Here is a 19,279-nt window from a genome sequence, read left to right on the forward strand (position 1 = left end):
TCTCTAATGTTTGGATTTCTGAAGTAAAAAGAAAAGCTATTACCAAAGTTTAATGAGGCCACAGCATTTTTTAAAGTTCATATTATTTGCTATTTAAAGTATATATTTTTTGATATAAAAATATAATTAAAAATTTTTTTTTGGTGGAAGACAGATGATGCTCAAATTTCTTTTCCATTATGCAGTTGTTTCTGGTGATGAAGAATGATTTGGTAAAGCAGTTAACAAAACATTTTCCAAAGACACCAGAGGGTCTGTATAGTACTGCAAAGCAGGACTGAATCCCTTCTGCTGCAAATACTGGATTCGACCTTGGTCAATCAGCAATTTACAAAGATGCCCTATTTTCTTCTTTTCTTCAACACTAAGAAGCCTAAATTGAATAAACACACACAAAACATTGTTAAAATTTTGCAAAAGTTTATAAAAAATTATTTTTGTCACTTTTATTTATTGAGAGACTGTTAACTAACCCATAATATACTAAGTACTTTGTCCCCTGCTTCCAAGACACATTATATTTATGACCACAATAAAAGATGTGTATATTTTAGCTTATTCTAAAATTAGATTATAAAATACATTTTCATGAATTGTTGATAATAGTCATCTAAAGTACAATATAATGCAATATTTCTCCTTTAGTATCATGCATTACAAAAGTAATCTCTTACCCAGGTAAACTATCAGCGCCATCATCTGTGATTCTGTATCCTCCATCATCATGCTCTTCACTATCATCATTCTGATTATCTTGTCTCTTTGTGGTACTATTTGAGGTTTCCAAAGATGTTTTCCGCATCCCACAAGTTGCCCAACTACTCATTCGCTGGAAATAGTGGAATTCCACTGCTCCAAGGCCTAGAGCCCTGAAATATTCTTTGCCCACATAATGTCTCCAATTACACCTGTGGTGACAACAGAGTGCAATAACAATGCCAGCCACAGGGTTCCACTTCTCTGGGACATTTTTTTCATTTCCTTCCTTGGCCAAAGTGTAAATTTCTTTTTCTGTTTTATCATTCTTTATGCGTTTGGCTAAAGGTTCTTCATTCCTTTCCTCAAAACTGGCAGCATAGGTTTCAACCAAACATCGTAATGCAAGATCTGCAAACACAATTATGTGGCCCCCCCCAAACCACATCATCTTTAAAAATAAATATTTTTACATTTATTAAGCAGTACTGTTTTTAAAAACTCAACAATAAAAACAGCAAAAACCTACTCAGCTTTATATTTGTAATAATTCTATCATGAATTATCAACTTCATTCAAATTTGCTCCTTACTACCTTCTCAATTTCTTTAATGATTTATTCTGCATAAAGCCTACTTCCCAATAAAGCTATCTGAAGCTTAAGATCTACGATTTGAAGAACTTTTACCCAAATACCTGAATTGTCTCTCATTTTTCCTACCTTAGTTGAGGAAATGACTTGTATAGGAAAACTTTATTCACCTACACTTACATTCTAGTTTAAGAAAGGAAAAATGGAAGGAAGGAAGGAAGGGAGGGAGGGAGGGAGGGAGGGAGGGCAGACAAATCTGTTTAGGTTGATGCTAGGTCAAGATGCTTGTCTTGAAGAGGCTCATAGCAAATAGTGATGAACTGAAGAGTTGAAAAGAGGGGGTCAGAACAGAATCTGGAAAGTAGGCCTCACTGAGTAGCCTTACTGTATTTATTCATTTATTTAACTAACATTTACTGAATGCCTTTCATGTGCAAAGCATTGAGGATGCAATGATTAATATACACAAACTTAAGAGGCAGATGCACTCCACATTACAATGAAAACATTTTAGTATATTTTAAAACTAAATAAATGGATTTTTGATGACTATGGCTATTTCCCATCGAAAACTCCTACACTGTTGACAATATTGGAAAGATCCCAAATGTAGGACCCGTATCTTCTTAATCATTAGATTGTCATGTTGTGTCTGTTCAATCAAAAACATACACATATTTTAAAATTTTATTACCCTAAGATATCACAAATGACTAAATGATCTGATATTTCACTAGTAAATTTAATTCAATATATGAATTTAAGTCAACAAACATTAGAAACCTATTATTTGTAGAAAGTGATAGCTAATCTATTATTTCATAAACTATTATTTTCTGACAAAATACATTTAGTCATTGTTTTATTCATATTTGACTTAAGTAAGTGATTTTCAGAAATGTGAATAACCAGATAAATTATTAAAAGAAGTTATTTCAGGCCAGGCGCAGTAGCTCACGCCGGCTGAGGTGGGCAGATCACGAGGTCAGGAGATGGAGACCTTCCTGGCTAACACGGTGAAATCCCATCTCTACTAAAAATATAAAAATTAGCCGGGCATGGTGGCACGAGCCTGTAGTCCCAGCAATTCGGGAGGCTGAGGCAGAAGAATCGCTTGAACCCGGGAGGCAGAGGTTGCAGTGAGCCGAGATTGCGCCACTGCACTCCAGTCTGGGTGACAGAGCAAGACTCCGTCTTGAAGAAAAAAAAAAAGGAATTAAGTTATTTTAGAATTAGAAGGAGCTTTAGCAATTTATCTCAATTCATCTTTTATAGAGAACTTAAAGGACAAAGCCACATATGCAGAAAGGGACAAGGAAACACAGCAAATTGGTAGCCAAGATTATTCATTCATTCCAATATTTGCTGTGTTCCTCTTATATAGCAAGCAGTGGACTAGTATATACCATATACTCAAAAAATTCCATGGTGGAAGAATTAGATATATAAACAGATAATTAAAATACCACAAGGTAAAAATATGCAGAGGGTATTATGATAACACCAAGGAGGCATATCTTATTTAAGGGAGCTCCCTGAGAGTGGTGACAACTGAGGTGAAGGATGAGTAAAAATCGACCAGTTGTTTTGTTTGGGCGAGTGGGTAAATGGGGGTGAAATTCCAGATATAGTAGAAGTAGTACAGTATATGGAAAAACACACAGGGTTTGATGTTGCTGAACAGCAAAGCAGGAGACAGCGAAGGCAAAGAGAGGAAGGCTGAAGCCAGATTGAGACTAAAACGTTATGTCAAAGAGTTTGGACTACATCAGGAAGTACCAAAGAGTTTAAAGGGAAAGACACATTAGTTGTGTAGCAGATGGGTCTGAGATGGATTGACCGATTGAGATAGGGTCTTGCTCTGCCACCCAGGCTGCAGTGCAGTGGCACTATCCCAGTTCACTGCAGACTCAGACTCCTAGGCTCAAGTGATCCTCCCACCTCAGCCTCCTAAATAGCTGGGACTACATGCACAAGCTATCGTGCCCAACGAATTTCTGTAGAGATGGGGTCTTCCTATGTGCCCAAGCTAATCTTGAACTTCTAGCCTCAGGCAATCATCTCACCTCAGCCTCCAGTGTTGGGTTTCCAGGCATAAGCCACTGTGCCTGGCCTGAATATTAATATTTAAAGGACAGACGTGGAAGGAGATTGTGAAATAAACAGAAAGAATGGCATAGATGTAGGGGAAGAACCAGGAAATAAGAGTATCGCAAAAGAGAAGAAAATGGAATTTCAAGAAGGGTAAGCAACTGCAGCAGAGATGAAAGGAGGATTCAGATTCAGTGAATCAAGGGGAAAAAATTATGTGGAACATGAGAAATGGCCACTGTAGGTCAAAAGAGTGTATTCCCTCCTACCCCCAGGATGGAACTGGTTTACTTTAGAAGACTTTTATGAGGCTTAAATGAGATAAGGTATGCAAAAGTACAGTCATGCATTGCTTAACTATTGGTGTATGTTTTGAGAAATGCATTAGGCGATTTCATCATTGTGGGAACATCAGAGTGTACTACGCAAACCTAGATGGTGTAGTGTAGCCTACTACACACCTAGGGTGTGTGGCACAGCCTATTACTCCTAAGCTACAAACCTGTACAGCATGTTACTGAATACTGTAGGCAACTGTAACACAATGGTATTTGTGTATCTAAATACAGAAAAGGCACAGTAAAAATATGGTATAGTTTTATAGGACCACTGTCATATATGAGTCCATTGTTGACCAAATCATCATTATGTTGTACATGACTATAGTCTTAAAAACTATGAAGGCCAACACAAATATATAGTACTCAATGCCATTTCCAGCCAATATGAATAATATCTATGGATGCTCCAAGTAATCCATATGGGTAGATGATGAAACTAGCAAAAGTTAGGAAGATGATGTAACAATAACATTTATTGAGCACTATTATGTGCCAGACACTTTACATGCAACCTGGTAAATTATTAATATATTAGTATCTCTGTTTTATAGATAAAGTAACCAAAGCTCAGAAAGCTTAAGTAATTTGACAAGGTTACAGAACAGAGCTGAAGACTAGACTATCTGATTCTAAAGCACATGCTGTTTCCACTTTACCATGCTAGATCTGATGGATCAAAGTGCTAAGACATCTTAGATTTTGTTTTTTTTTGTCTAACATTTATTTTTTTCTTTTTCCCCAGAATCCTGAAACACAATAGTCTTTTAGTAGAAGAGGTTTCTGAGTTCTTCCTAAGCAACTACTCTAAAAAAATCAGTAGCTTCTGGGTGGAATCATACAGTTTCCATAAATGGTCTTATTTTCCTTTTCTGGTTGAAATTTAACCCAAAGAACTTTAAGGTCTAATGTGATGCAGTATTTACATACAAAACTCTTAATTCATCGCTTCTCGGCCTTTTGGCTAAGATCAAGTGTAAAACTCTTAATTCATCCTGCAAAATGGCCAAAATGAGCAGATAAATAGGAAAGCTATGCATCTAATAAAGCACAGGGCCAGTGCGCTATAAAGATTATTGAGTTGTAAACATAAGATATCTATTCAAAGGAGACCACTGAAATGGTTGGGGCCAGGTTAGGCCAAAACTTAATGCATTAATGTAAACATTATCAGTATGTTTACATACCTGTTGCCATACCACACACATGCTTTCCAATTCCTACCACAGGTAGTTTTCCTTCTCTTAGCACAGGAATCTTGTCTGAAATGGAAATGAGAATTAACGGTCTAGTGAAATAAAGTACATATTAATGTGGCCTTGCAAAAGAAATAACTAATTAGAGTTTCTGAATTTTAGCCTGAAAGAGACTCAGACAAAAAATGATCACTTTATGGAACCCAACATATAACATAAGAACTTGTTTGGGGTTCATAACATCTGAAAGTTAATATATTCAGCTAAATAATTTTAAATACACTGATTTCTATACAAATGCTGGGTTGCTTTTCACGGCTGGATTAAAATTAGTGAATGGAAGAGGTTGCAAAGATATGTTTGCATTATTTTCTTTGGATAATCTGAAAAATAGAAAAGATATAAAAAGGGCACTACAGAGGTTGATTGAGGAGTTTGTGTGTGTATGTGTCTGTGTGTGTTTCGTGTATGGAATATGAATTCCACAGTGATGACTTCTTTTCTTTTGTACAATTTAAAATTCTAGGAAGTATCTTTTACACATTAGCAAGGCAGAGAAATATCTCATTTTCTTTCATGGTTTAGGTAAAGTCATGTTAACTGCAGGCAGAAGGCTAGTTTATAGTTTGAACAGACTCAAAATTAATTTAAACAGGACAAAGAAACAACATAAGTACATATTATAAAACTTTTAAACTCTTCCCTAATATAACACTTCATTTCCATTTGATACTGAAAATTTTAAAAATTCTCAACCTTAATTCAATTTACATCTATTTAAACATTATATAAAACATTCTATATTAACAATGGATTGATTTGACTGTTTTCCCTGAAACACCGTTCTGCATGATTGGATTTCTAAGCAACCTCAGAGTTTAAAACAGTTATGATTTATTTGTAGAGCAATGGAAAGTTACACAACTTACTCAAACACAAGTGTTGAATATCAATTTGAAGTCTTTCAAACACTGAATTTTTCTTTCTGTGTTTTCCATCCACCTGCACAAACAGAACATTATTGTAATAATGACTTCTTACGTTTAAAAAAGCTTTACGAAAATAAAAAGATTTTTATTGGTTTTCAAAATTCAGAGCAATAGAATATATTTAAAAATTAAGATTGTACATTCTTTGATGAGAACTTCAAAATATCACACTTTTTAAAAAAGATTTGAAAATGTTTATCAATTATTACATAGACATTATTTCCTTTAACCCTAAAAATTCCCAATTCACTGACAAAGGAACTGAAGTTCACAGATCTTAAGTGATTTATCTAAGATTGTCTACTAGCTCCTTTATCTTTGTCACTCCTGGTATACTATTTTTGGTTCACTCCTCTTCTTGCTCTCCTGAAAGATCACAACCATTCTAATCTATACCTATGTGCCCACGACCTGCTGATCTACATCTGTGGCTCAGGCCTCTCCAATGGGCATCAGACACATACTCAATTGTGAACTAGAAAGCTCTACTTCACCAGCAAACTGGGCACATTCAGAACTGAACTCATTATTTCTGTCTCCAAAACCATCCTTCCTCTTCTGCCTCCTTTATTCCTTATCTCAGGAAAGAACACCACTTAGTCACCTAAGCCATAAAAATGCTACCCCAAATTACTCCTTATCTCTCATATTCAATTACTAATAAATCACCAACTCTCGTGGCTTCCAACATCTTAATATTTCTCATACTCTTGCCGTCCTCTCCATCCCAATGCAATAGCTTTAGCTCTGGCCTCTTTCTTACTTGGATTGTTGGACAAAAATTATCTTTATTATTAATCTCTCTACTTTAAGTATCAGACTCTTCTAATATAGTTTTAATGGTGCTGCCAGGATAAACTTTGAAAAATTTCCTTCTACTTTACCAACTCTTACATATTATTTCAATCTCATCTCAAGTGTCACTTCTACAAAAACTTCTATGACCCACACTAGACTGAGGTTGGTGCTCTATCTTCATGCTTCCATAGGATTGGGTACTTACCACTATCAAAACACACTTAGCATACTGAACACAAATATGTATATGTCTACTCCACCAGACATAAGCTTCTTCAAAGCCAAGAACTAAATCTTTTTTCTATTGTATCCCCACCAGACAGCAGCATAGTCAAACTCCTTCCTTAGCATAAAATATGAGACCTTCTATAGGCTAGCCATCCTCTCCAGTCCCATCATTGCTGAACTCCACTTTGTACCATGTACTCCCATTATACAGGAATGGTTCCATGTTTTCCTGTTATTTCAGGTATTTGGTTACACTGTTCTTGCTTCCTAGAATGCTTCTCAAACTCTCTAACAAACACCAATTCACCTTCCAAGATTTAGTTCAAGCATCACCTTCTCTACATAGTCATTCTCCATCTCTTCCCTGCTTTAATAAAACTTGTCACTCCCTTCTTTGAAACCATGCTGTACTCTGTGCAGACCTTTCTCGTATTTTAACACTTTACTACAATCATTTATGTATTTGCCTGGGTCTCTTTTCTAAATATAAGTAATAAAGTGGCTGGGCACAGTGGCTCACGCTTGTAATTCCAGCACTTTGGAAGGGTAAGGTGGGAGGATGGCTTAAGCCCAGGAGTTTGAGACCAGCCTGGGCAACAAAGTGAGACCCTGTCTCCACAAAAAATTTTAAAAAATTACCTGGGCATGGTGGCGTGGGACTGTAGTCCCAGCTACTCATGAGGCTGAAATGGGAGGATTATATGAGCCCAGGAGGTCAAGGCTGCAGTGAGCCACAATCCTGCCACTGTACTTCAGCCTGGGTGGGGCCTGGCAGCATGCTCAAAAATTGTTTAATGAATGAAGGGCAAGTCGCAAAGATAGGAGTAGAACCCAAGACTTTTAACTCCTAGCTTGAGCTTGGCTCTTTCTGTATATTTTCCTGTCTCTGCAAATAATTTTAAGAATTCAGATCAATGGACTATCAAAACTTAGATTAAAAAATTCACCTTCAGTTTGAGTTATCAATACAATTAGAACTAATAAAAAGCTACAACAAACAGATAAAGAAAATTTCTTTCCTTTCTTTTAAGAAATGTTTCTATCACTGTTTTCCTGAATACAAAAAATGAAAACAAGTTTGGTTACTAACATAGAGCAATGGTTTCACTTACCTTGAATCTTGTGGTCACCTTTTCCACTAGGATGAAGTGAACTTTTTCAGCATCTTTTAAGGCAATATCAACCCAATGAGATAATTTTCCCTTTCCCGCTCCAAACTCAACAAAGCATCTTCTTGGACCAAGTAACTTTAAATTTTCAATGTTACCTAAAATAGAAGCCTGCAAACTTCACAAGATTATTTTATAAACTAGAGTAAACACATTTGGTTCAAATGGGAAAACAGCAAGGTAATTTCTACATAAGGCAGTATTAAGTTTACATTGATAATTTGTATTTGACTTAACATTTTTCTCTCTTGCTTTTAAATATTTAATATACGGTACTCAGAATCATATCCATGCCCTCAATTTTTTATATATGTTTCTATATATTTTTTGAAATGGAAATATTTGGCACCCTGAAAGGTAGACAAAATAAAATCTTATTAATAATTACATTTAAAACAGTTTTAACAAATGAACAAAGGCCATGTTTAGTAGTTACTATAACCGAAACATACCTGCTGTTTCAGGTGCTTGGTTGCAGAATCACCATTTTTAGGGTCATTAAGTGCATCGTGTAATGCTGGATGGGACATAATATGATCTTTAAGTGTAGAATTCAAACCTGTGCCAAATATAAGCACAACAGCTTAAGCAGCCAAACATGTAATTGTAGGATTCTGAACAATAGTAGTAACATATTTTAAACCAGAATGGTATCAACTCATATACCACCTAATTACTCTAAAATAATTGAACTTGCAACTTTAGGCAGTCTTACCTTCACTTGCTTTTCTCAATTTCTTAATTAACTTTTCCAACTGCTCTTCAGATAGAGAAGAAATTGGAACCTATATACAAAAATAAAACTAAATAATGTAGCCAAAAATTGCTTTAAAGTAGCATAACAGAGACTGAGTAGAGGTTTACCAATTGGGCAAATCCCATGACAGCTTAGGCTCTTCTCTCTATCAAGCCTTTTCCCTAAGCTGCCATCAGAATTGTCCAACTGCTAAACTTCTACTCCGTCTTTGCTGTGCTACTTTAATTTTCCTAACTTCCTCAAGGTCAAGAACAAGTCTAGGCTCAGAAGGGTTCAAGAATCAAAGGGGATTCAGGGCCATATTGTAGCTTCTTTTGTTATGGGGCATGAGCTAGTCTGGGTCTAGGAACTAACCATCACTAACAATATTAAGTCTACAGGAAAATGCATTCTAAATTAAAAACAGATTTACTTGAGACAAAAATTAGAACATGGCTTATTCACATCATGAAGAGAGCTTATAAATACCTTTTAAAATTAAATATTAAGTCAATGTACTTACTAATTGTTCAGGTATTTCTGTTTCATCTCTTAAGCCTGCATTAATATCTTGAATATAGAAATCCTTAACAAAAACAAAACCAAACCATAAAAGAACTGTTAATAATGTGAAGCTCACAAAAATTAAACTAAAATACTGATTCTTCCCTTTATCCCCTGCTCTGTACCTGCCATCCTCCCTTCCTCTATTCATTTCTTCATGAAATCACTATTGAATACTTACTCTAGGCCCTAGTTTGCTTTAGGTATTGGGCACTCCACCACAGTAGATAACAAAAGTGACAAAAATATGTGTTCGTGGATCTTATATTCTAGTGAGGTGATTATCTGAATAAGCACTTACAGTTTAAAGAAATTCACTTGTAACACTTATTAAAAGTTCTACAGCCTAGACTGTTGACAGCATACACTGAGAACTGTAATAATTTTGTCTTATAGTGCTAAAGTAAAAACAGCAAAGTACTAACTACACAATGCTGCTTATCAGACATGCAGCATGACCAAAAACAGATAAGACCTAGATATTATAACAATAAGTCTGATTTCTTCTATTTTAAAATATTAATTAAAACTTGAAAATATAAATGTTCTGTCACACTAGTTATTTAAATTAACGTAATGAGGCCAGGCATAGTGGCTCAGGCCCCTGTAATCCTAGCACTTTGGGAGGCCAAGGCAGAAGGATCCCTTGAACCCAGGAATTTGAGACCAGCCTGGGCAATATAGGGAGACCCCATCTCTAAAACAAACAAACAAACACATGAAATCTTTCCAGTCTGGCTTCAGAAATACAGATTCTAGGTAAGGATCTGTATTACCATTGTCCAACAGAACTTTCTGCAATGATGGAAATGTTCTACATCTGCTCTGGCCAATATGGTAGCCACTGAAATATGACTAGTGTGACTTAGAAACTAGATTTTTAATTTTATTTAGTTTTAATTCAAATTTAAATAGTCACATGTGGTTAGTGGCTGCCATACTGAATAGTGTGGATCTAGATGAATGAAAAAGTGCTGTTTCTACAAATCCTGTTTCAAAAGTGAAAATAACTCTTGGGGACATTATGTTACGTGTAGTAAATGGACTTTTGTTACACAGAGGCAGAAAGGTAACATCCTGATTGTGTGTTGCTAGCTTTACCTATATGGACAGAATGTGTGTTGCTTGCAATGGAAACTGGTGATTGAGTGGAATGAGTGAAGACTGCAGGAATTACAATGTTTTACTGGATAACTGAAAAAAACTATAATAGAAAACTAGCCGTTAAGTATTAGAATTTGATGTACTCTTAGTTCAAAATGGTTGCCAAGAGTGCTCCAGGTAACTTATGTTGTAGATTATATTTTTAAATGTGAAAACTATTTATATTGGAGAAATTTATAACCAACTAACTTTTATTTAGTATACAAAATTTTAAAAAATTGTTTACCAGTTTCCCAAAGTAAAGCAGAATAGTGATATGCCTTTAGCTGGGTTCCAAGTGTCCTACTCTACATAGTGAACCAGATAAATACTGCTTTGCCTTTCTTTCTTCGTCTCATCATTCCACTGCTTTTCTCCATTTCCTTGCCACTGTGTGTTGGTATGCAGTGAAACTCACCCAAGGGTTTCCATTTTTAATAAATTTATCTATTCTCTCAAACTTTTCTCTGAACACATATTGCACTTGCTTGCTTTAACTGAAACCTGGAACTTAGGTAAGGAAGATATTTGCGAACAAAGCCAATGTTCTCTCTTTCTATGAAAGGGGCTAAGTCCTAAGTAGGTGGTGGTGGTGAGGGTCATCATTTTTCTTCTACACCATCTTAATGTAAAAATACTTTCTAAACTTATGCCATCTGGCCCAGTGGTTCTCAACTGGGAGGCATCTGGAAATGAATGGGAGTATTTTGTTGTCAAAGTAACTGAGAGGTGCTATTGCAAGACATCCTCCCATAAGTCTTCGATTTTCTATGAGTCTTAGAAGCAGAGGCACTGATTATCTTTTTTCCCAAACTACCTTTTCTTTTTTTTTTTTGAGACGGAGTCTTGCTCTGTCCCCCAGGCTGGAGTGCAGTGGCGCGATCTCGGCTCACTGCAAGCTCCGCCTCCCGGGTTCACGCCATTCTCCTGCCTCAGCCTCTCCGAGTAGCTGGGACTACAGGCGCCCGCCACCACGCCCGGCTAATTTTTTGTATTTTTAGTAGAGACGGGGTTTCACCGTGGTCTCGATCTCCTGACCTCGTGATCCGCCCGCCTCGGCCTCCCAAAGTGCTGGGATTACAAGCGTGAGCCACCGCGCCCGGCCCAAACTACCTTTTCAAGGGAGCTTATATACCAAGCACCCTTGGAAGACAGAAACGGTGTCACCTCCTGGATTGCATGGCAGCCCTTATTGTACAGTGTAATAAATAAATGTCTACTTATGGAACAAAAGTCAGGCAGGTTTGCCTACTACTCAATTTAAAAATATTTGTATTTCCTGGCTGGATTTGGTGGCTCATGCCTATAATCCTAGCACTTTGGGAGGCTGAGGCAGGAGTATTGCTTGACATCAGCAGTTCGAGACCAGCCTGGGCAACACAGCGAGAACCCCATCTCTACAAAAAAATAAAAAAATAAGCCAGTGTGGTGTCGTTTGCCTATAGTCCCAGCTAGTCATGAGGCTGAGGTGAGAGGATTGCTTGAGTCCAGGAGTTCAAGGCTGCAGTGAGCTATGATCACGCCACTGCACTCCAGCCTGAGTGACAGAGTGAGACCCTATCTCTTTAAAAAAAAAAAATTATATTTCCTGAGCTTGGGTTCCTCAGCTATGAAACAAGCACATTCCATGTGCAGCATCTACCAAGGCATTACATACCACATTTCACCATTCAATTTTACTGATCCAACACTTACAGGTTTTGGTTTCTCTCTTGAGTTACATTTTTTCAAATGCTTTGCTAGTTGATCTTCATATACTGTGCTAAATTTAAAGAGAAAATTATTTCAAATGAGATTTGTGCCAATTACTGTTTCCAGCACACACAAAAAAAAACCCGTATCTGATCCACACTTACTGTTTTGGATCTAAAGGACACAGGATTCTTTTCCGAGCATCTTCTTCCTAATAAATTAAGAGACACATTTATTTAAATAAAATATCAAGTTTATTGCTTACAGATACCAGATATAACTTCAGTGTCTCTATAATCTCAAAACAAGGTAAGGAAACCTTACAAGGACATAATGAAAAGTTGGCAAAATCAGGTCCCAAGGGTTTAACAAAAACTCTCCAGTGTAGCTGGCTTAAATATATAGGAACAAATACTGCTTTGGACAAACAAGGGTCTATAGCTTCAAACAGGGTACAGAGAAGGCCTACATATGGTGTCTGAAATCTAAGATAGCATCAACTATTATATGCATGACTATTTTATGCACAACAAAGAAAGAAAAAAATGCTACCTATTTCATGTTAATTGACAAATATTTGTATATATTTATCACATATTAGGTTGGTGCAAAAGTAATTGTGATTTTTATCGCAATAAAAATAATATACACTATTATGTATGGTTTTAATACAACATAATGTTTTGAAATATGTATACATTGTGGAATGGCTAAATCAAGCTAATTAACATGCATTGCCTCACATACTTATCATTTTTTGGAAAATGCTGCCCATTGACATACGGATTTTAAGATGTATCCTGACTTTAGAATGTTAAAATGTAAAAATAAAGTTTCTTAGAAACAATGGAACATGCCATTTTAACCATTTGGTATGTGCCATATTTTACTGGCTTTGCAACTTTTTAGTATCAGTTACATCCTACTCATTCCTAAGTTACATCACTTAATGACTGGGAATACATTCTGAGAAATGTATCTTTAGGTGATTTTGTCATTGTGAGAACATCATACAGTATAGTAACACAAAACTAGATAGTATAGCCTACTGTACATCTAGCCTATATAGTATAGCCTATTGCTACTAGGCTGTAAACCTGTACAGCATGTTACCATACTAAATACTGTAGGCAATTGTAACACAATGTAAGTATTTGTGTATCTAAACATAGAAAAGGTACAGCAAAAATACAGTAGTATAACCTATGGGACCACCATCATATATGTGGTCTGTTGTTGACTGAAATGTCTTTATGTGGCACGTGACTACATGAACTGGGAAAAAAGAAAGGAAAATTGATAATGTTGGCAATTCTACCCAATATTCCATGTGAATCTGTATAAATAGGGGTCGTATAACAGTTAAGAACACAGGCCAGCCAGACTGCCTAGGTATGATACCCAGCTCTATCTACCAGCTACGATCCCTATGACCTTAGGTAGGCTTACTGCCTCATCTGAAAGATGAGAACAAAAATATGTCTTACCTTCTAAGGTTTGAACAAATTAAGTGAGCTAATAGTTAAAAAAACAAAACAAAACTGCCTAGCACAGTGCTGTACATAGAGTAAGTGGTGACTAAGTATCTGCTATTATTATTCTTTTAAAAATTTATTTCTGTTCGAATGTGCCTCTCAGCATGTCCATGAAGCTATTCACACTGAATTTCATGGGAAAGCTAAGAAATTTTCATTTTTTTTGGAAAATACTATATATTCAATAGAAGAAAAAGAAAATACTGTATATTATTTCTTCCTTATTGCTGACTTTAAATCCTAACCTCCATGTAAAAGAATATTCTAACCCCCAGAGCCTAACTGTAGCATAGGAAAAAAAAAACACATTTAAAATTTATTAGTTGAATTTAGAAACAGGAATTCTCAATCTTGGCACTATTGACGTTCTGGGCTGGTAATTCTTTTGAAGGGGTGAGTGCAGGGGGCTGTCCCGTGATTTGTAGGAGGTTTAGCAGCATTTCTGGTCTCTATCCATTAGATGTCAGTGATACTCCTCAGTCTGACAACCAAAATGTCTTCATTTTGCCAAGTGTCCACTGGAGGCAAAATCAGTCCCAGTCGAGAACCACTGGGTAAAAATGAGTGGTGTCATCACAGCTATATATGACACTTAGAAAAAAAGATGGAAACACAACATCCAGTTATATCATAAATTACAGATTCAGGAGGATAGCCACAATTTAAAACGAGATAGTAGTCATGAAAAGTGTTTCCACTTGATGTTTTGCGGTCCCTCTTCAAGGTTCTAATGACAACATGTTCCTCTCCAGGAATACTAATCAGCTTGTAAGGATTTATTCATATTCTACTATCATCACTATTGGTATTCACCTTCCATATATCTGGATAAGGTGGAGTCTAAATCCTTCTCCTATCATAACTCTCATTCTTCAACAAGGGATGTTTGCCAGTCCCCTCAAAACCAGTCAATACACTGTGGGCATAATTCAGAGTTCCCACAAGTCACGTCTCCCATATTCCAAAACAAGAATGTCCTTGTTTCAGTATGCTTCACTTTTGGTAAATGTCAGTCAAAACAAAATAGGAAGTAGACTACAACTACGATGGAGAGTGGCAGATGAAGGGGGTCAAGGGACTGATCTGCACTGGATATTGTCTAGAAGAATAGATTCCTTAAGAAATAAAATAATGCAAATAATACTGAACATTCAGAAGCATGAAATCAGATGCTGATCGCTTTGTTTTATTCTTTATAGTTCTGTGGAACTATAAAGACATGCTCTCTTCCTATCAGCATTTTGCTCCTCTGGTTTTTATTTTCCCATCTCATATATATCCTAAAGTAATATACATATATACAAATATAAAGTGTGTGATAGTACATTTATATGCATAACTATTATCAAACAAAATTGTATGCTTTGTTCTCAATTGTAAAAGGTCAATTCGTATATATTTAAAAATCTTTCCTTCCCATTCCAGCAAAGTTGCATTCTTAAAAACTGTAAGTCGAAAAATTTTTTTTTTCTTTTTTGAGATTCAGTCTGGCTGTCACCCAGGCTGGAATACAGTGGCGTGATCTTGGCTTATTGCCATCTCCACCTCCTGGGTTCAAGCGATTCTCCTGCCTCGGCCTCCCGAGTAGCTGGGGTTACAGGCGCGCGCCACCACGCCCGGCTGATTTTCCTATTTTTAGTAGAGAGAGGGTTTCATCATGTTGGCCAGGCTGGTCTCGAGCTCCTGACCTCAATTGATCCGCCCGCCTCAGCCTCCCAAAGTGCTGGGATTACAGGCGTGAGCCACCGCGCCGGGCCTCAAGTCTAAATTTTTAAAAGCAAGTTTCTTCCAACCGCATTCACGAGAAGTGCTTCTCTTTCATGAAATAACAATTAGAACACAACTAGTGAAACCTTCGGGACTTCAATCACTACTTTTTCTAAACTACCACTTTCCAGCAGGAAGACGGAGCGGCAGCTTGGGGTAAAAATTAAAACCTAGCATTACCATGAGTTAAGATCGAGATAAACAGATCAAGATAAATGGGTCACTGCTGGCGCTTTACTTAGAAAAATAAAAAATTTCTCATCACTAGAACTCATAATCGCTCCGCAAGGAGGGCAAAACTGGGTTTATTAAAGTGAAAGCTGGAGAATCCAGGGGACACAAGCAGAAACCTGTCAAAGAGGGGAGGGGCCGGGTTCCAGCACCGACAGCACCAGGATACTTATTTCCGACTCTTGAGAGAGTAGGGCGATACCACACCTCCGCGGCTCCAGCGTGTTCACCACAAAATCTTTTCCCTGCGGCCACCACCATCCTGCAGAACCGTTTCTTCTTTTCCACATAGTAACCGCATCTACCCTCAGCTGGAAAACCAGGCGCGTGCGGCGACGTCGCGGAGGTCGCCATAATTCAGGGATCGCTTCTGGTGTCCAGCATCCGGCAACCAGAAGAAAAGTTAGAAGCTTCCTTCGGGTCTCCTTCCCTTAACAAACATGGCTGCCTCAGCCCCCGCCACACAGGTTAATGCCCGGAACTACCACAACCATCTTCCCCTTGTCCTCCGCAGAACCGGAAGAATCCGATGGTGGCTGGCGAGGGCCAAGTCTCTTACGTCTTCCCCTCGTTTTTCTCTCCCCGCCTCCTCCGCAGAAGCCGAGCGCCAAACTCAAACTCTATCAGGACCCGGACGTCTCTCAGGCTAGTTCCGAGGGCCGGGCCTGTTGGGCTTTTCCGCACACCAGCCGGGGCAGCGAGCCAACATGAGCCAAGTTCTGTTCCACCAACTAGTCCCGTTGCAGGTGAAATGCAAAGACTGCGAGGAGAGGTAAGGTCCGCGTCATCCAGTGCCCGCGGGTGGCGGTTGGGGTCTGGCCAATGGGGAAAGATGGCGGTTCTGGCCAGTGGGATCCGCCTTGCACCCAGGTGTCGAGTCGGCCCCTCTAGGAAGCGGATAGGGAACCCAGAGGGCCCGGTGGTTACCTCTCTCCCCAAGTCGGCCGTTGCAGAGGGGACTGGAAGAAGGGTGTGAGGAATTAGGAAGCCGGCTCACATCAGGATAATGTCAAAAACCCTACCTATGAACGGAATCGTGAAGATTATAGCCCTACTGTTTCCTTTTGACAGATAAAAACTCTGGCCCAGAGAAGTTAAAAAAATTTACGTGAAGGCTCACAGCCAGTTCATGGCAGGGTCAGCACTAGAACTCAGGCCTTGGCTCCGAGCCTTTCCCCCCGTTCTCTTTCGAAGTATGTTGGCAGTAAAGTTCAACTTTTAAAAACCTACCAATTTGGTGGCGTACTTTGGCTCTTCACATCAGTCGCTTTAAAAAAGTAAATTACATTTAACCGACTAAAAATGAGAAAATCAGAACCGTCATTAATTCATTCAATAAATATTGCCTCCTTGTAAAACACCTTACTGGGCACTGGGAATACAGTGGTTAGGAAAAACAGTCCTTTTCTCCATGGAGTTTACAATCACTGGAGAAAATAAAGACCAGTCGCACAGAGAAGTGCAACTTTGATTAAGAAGGTGGTATTATTGGGGCGTAAATAGATTTGACCAGAGGTCAGGGGACTTAAATTTTTTTCTCAGTTCTAACACTCAATGGTTGTCTCTTTTTTCTCTGAACTTTCTTTCCTCATTTGTAAAATTGTTACAACATGCGTATTCACGTGTTTATAATGAGGATCAGGTGTGAAATCGTATGCGTATTCACGTGTTTCTAAAGAGGATCAGGTGTGAAATCGTATGTGAAAACTAAGTAGTGTACAAATGTAACATAAAAAATGAAGACATTGCCTTATTGAGTGGCCAGTAATGTCAAACTGTAGTATATATAATTCGGAATTCAGTCAAAAATCAATGGCAAGCCGGTCAAGGAGATGGTACCAAAACAGCAGCTGCATATGGAGAGCTGTAGGTTTAGTTGATCATTCTTTTAATGCTGTCCAGTATGGTAGCCACTAGCCACATGTGGTTATTAGACATTTGAAATGGGGCTTATCTGAATTGTGCTTTACATATGAAAATGGACGTTGGATTTTTAAGACTTACTATGAAAAAAGAATGTAAAATATCTCAATTTTTATATTATGTGTTAAATGGCAATATTTTGGGGTATATTGGGTTAAATACAATGTATTATTAAAATTAATTTCACCTGCTTTTAAAATTTTTTTTAAAATGTGACTTCTAGAAAATTTAAAAGTAGGCTAGGTGTGGTGGCTCACGCCTGTAGTCCCAGCACTTTAGGAGGCCAAGACGGGAGGATTGCTTAAGCCTAAGCTTGAGGTTACAGTGAGCCATGATTGCGCCACTGTACTCCAGCCTGGGTGGCAGAGCGAGATCCTGTCTCTGGAAAAAAAGAAAAAGAAAAAAATTAAAATTACATACCTGGCTCGCATTTGTGGCTTACATTGTATCTCCATTGGACAACACTGTTCTAGAATGATTATAGAAAGATAAAGGAGGTCATGACTTTGGTTTCAATATGGAAACTCCTAGATGGTCTCTTTCTGGTTACATTGCCATCACAATCTTAAAACTCAATTTCTCTGCTTAGAAACCTTTAATATATTCCTATTATCTGTATAATAGGAGTCAGCAAACTGGAGCACATGGGCCAGATGGCTCACTGTTTTCGTAAATAAACTTTTCTTGGAACACAACCATGCTCATTTGTTTACATATTGTAGCTGCTTTTGCACAGGAAGGGCAGAGATGAGTAACTGTGACAGAGACCTTATGGCCTGCAAAGCCTAAAATATTTGCTATCTGGCCCTTTACAGAATAATTTGGTGATCCTTGACCTATAGGAAGAACAATCCAGACTCTCTCTTCCTCTCTCTCTCTCTTTTTTTTTTTTCCTCTGGACAGAGTCTCGCTCTGTTGCCCAGACTGGAGTATAGTAGCACGATTACAGCTCACTGCAGCCTTGACCTCCTGGGCCCAAGGGTTCCTGCCACCTTAGCCTCCTGAGTAGCTGCAGTTACAGGCACATACCACCATGCCTGTTTTTTTTTTGTTTTTAATTTAATTTAATAGAGACGGGGTCTCCCTGTATTGCCCAGGCTGGTCTTGAACGCCTGGGCTCAAGTGATCCTCTCACCCTAGCCTCCCAAAATGCGGGGATTACAGGCGTGAGCCACCACGCCCAGCCCAGACGCCTTGGTTGAGTATTTGAGGCCAGTTCCGCTCAACAAATATTGGCAAATGTCTGCTGTGTCTCAGGAACTGTCCTAAGTGTGGAAGATGTAAATACGCACCCCCCTCCCCGTCCCCAACAACAACAAAAGCCAACAAAAACCTGTTTTCATTCTGTCCCTCAAGGAACTCACATTTTAATAGGGGAAATAAAAAGATTTTCCTTGGACAGGCACCATAGCACAGATTAGGAGTTCAGGCTCTGGAGCCAGATTGCCTGGGTTTAAGTCCCAGTTCTGCCACTTATTGACAGATCTTGTACAATTTCCGTCTCTGTGGCTCATCTTTAAGTTGATGGTAATAACAGTACCTACTTCATGGTATTATGAGAATGGAATGAATTATTACATATGAACTGCTT

General features: G+C 38.1%; 2 protein-coding genes across 7 annotated transcripts in view; one reads left to right on the top strand and one right to left on the bottom strand.

The window, feature by feature from the left end:
* Nucleotides 1-143: 143 nt before the first annotated feature.
* On the bottom strand, nt 144-16,119 carry TRMT13 (tRNA methyltransferase 13 homolog). 4 transcript variants are annotated; one of them, XM_032155264.2, is made up of 11 exons: nt 15,973-16,119; nt 12,397-12,443; nt 12,236-12,302; nt 9,357-9,419; nt 8,813-8,882; nt 8,550-8,656; nt 8,041-8,208; nt 5,843-5,915; nt 4,905-4,979; nt 675-1,107; nt 144-373 (listed from the first exon to the last, which is right to left on the bottom strand). In XM_032155264.2, exons 1-11 carry the CDS (start codon nt 16,117-16,119, stop codon nt 178-180), a joined length of 1,446 nt encoding a protein of 481 aa, XP_032011155.1. In that variant the 3' UTR covers nt 144-177. The 4 variants fall into 4 exon arrangements, with proteins under 4 accessions (XP_032011155.1, XP_058295531.1, XP_058295533.1 ...); XM_058439548.1 differs by lacking the exon at nt 15,973-16,119 and having other exon boundaries at nt 9,357-11,357; nt 11,654-12,302; nt 12,397-13,309; XM_058439550.1 differs by lacking the exon at nt 675-1,107 and having other exon boundaries at nt 285-373.
* A 41-nt stretch (nt 16,120-16,160) lies between these two features.
* SASS6 (SAS-6 centriolar assembly protein) overlaps nt 16,161-19,279 on the top strand; it is an 84,936-nt gene continuing 81,817 nt past the window's right edge. For all 3 annotated transcript variants that reach the window (XR_009213675.1, XM_032155249.2, XM_032155250.2), the window contains exons 1-2: nt 16,161-16,232; nt 16,363-16,537. Coding sequence is in view for 2 of the 3 variants with exons in the window: in XM_032155249.2 (XP_032011140.1) it covers nt 16,473-16,537 (65 nt within the window). In the remaining variant the exon portion in view is untranslated. The remainder of the gene's footprint in view (nt 16,233-16,362; nt 16,538-19,279) is intronic.

This window comes from Hylobates moloch, unplaced genomic scaffold, assembly GCF_009828535.3.
Source record: "Hylobates moloch isolate HMO894 unplaced genomic scaffold, HMol_V3 SCAFFOLD_5, whole genome shotgun sequence".
Taxonomy (NCBI): Eukaryota; Metazoa; Chordata; class Mammalia; order Primates; family Hylobatidae; genus Hylobates; species Hylobates moloch.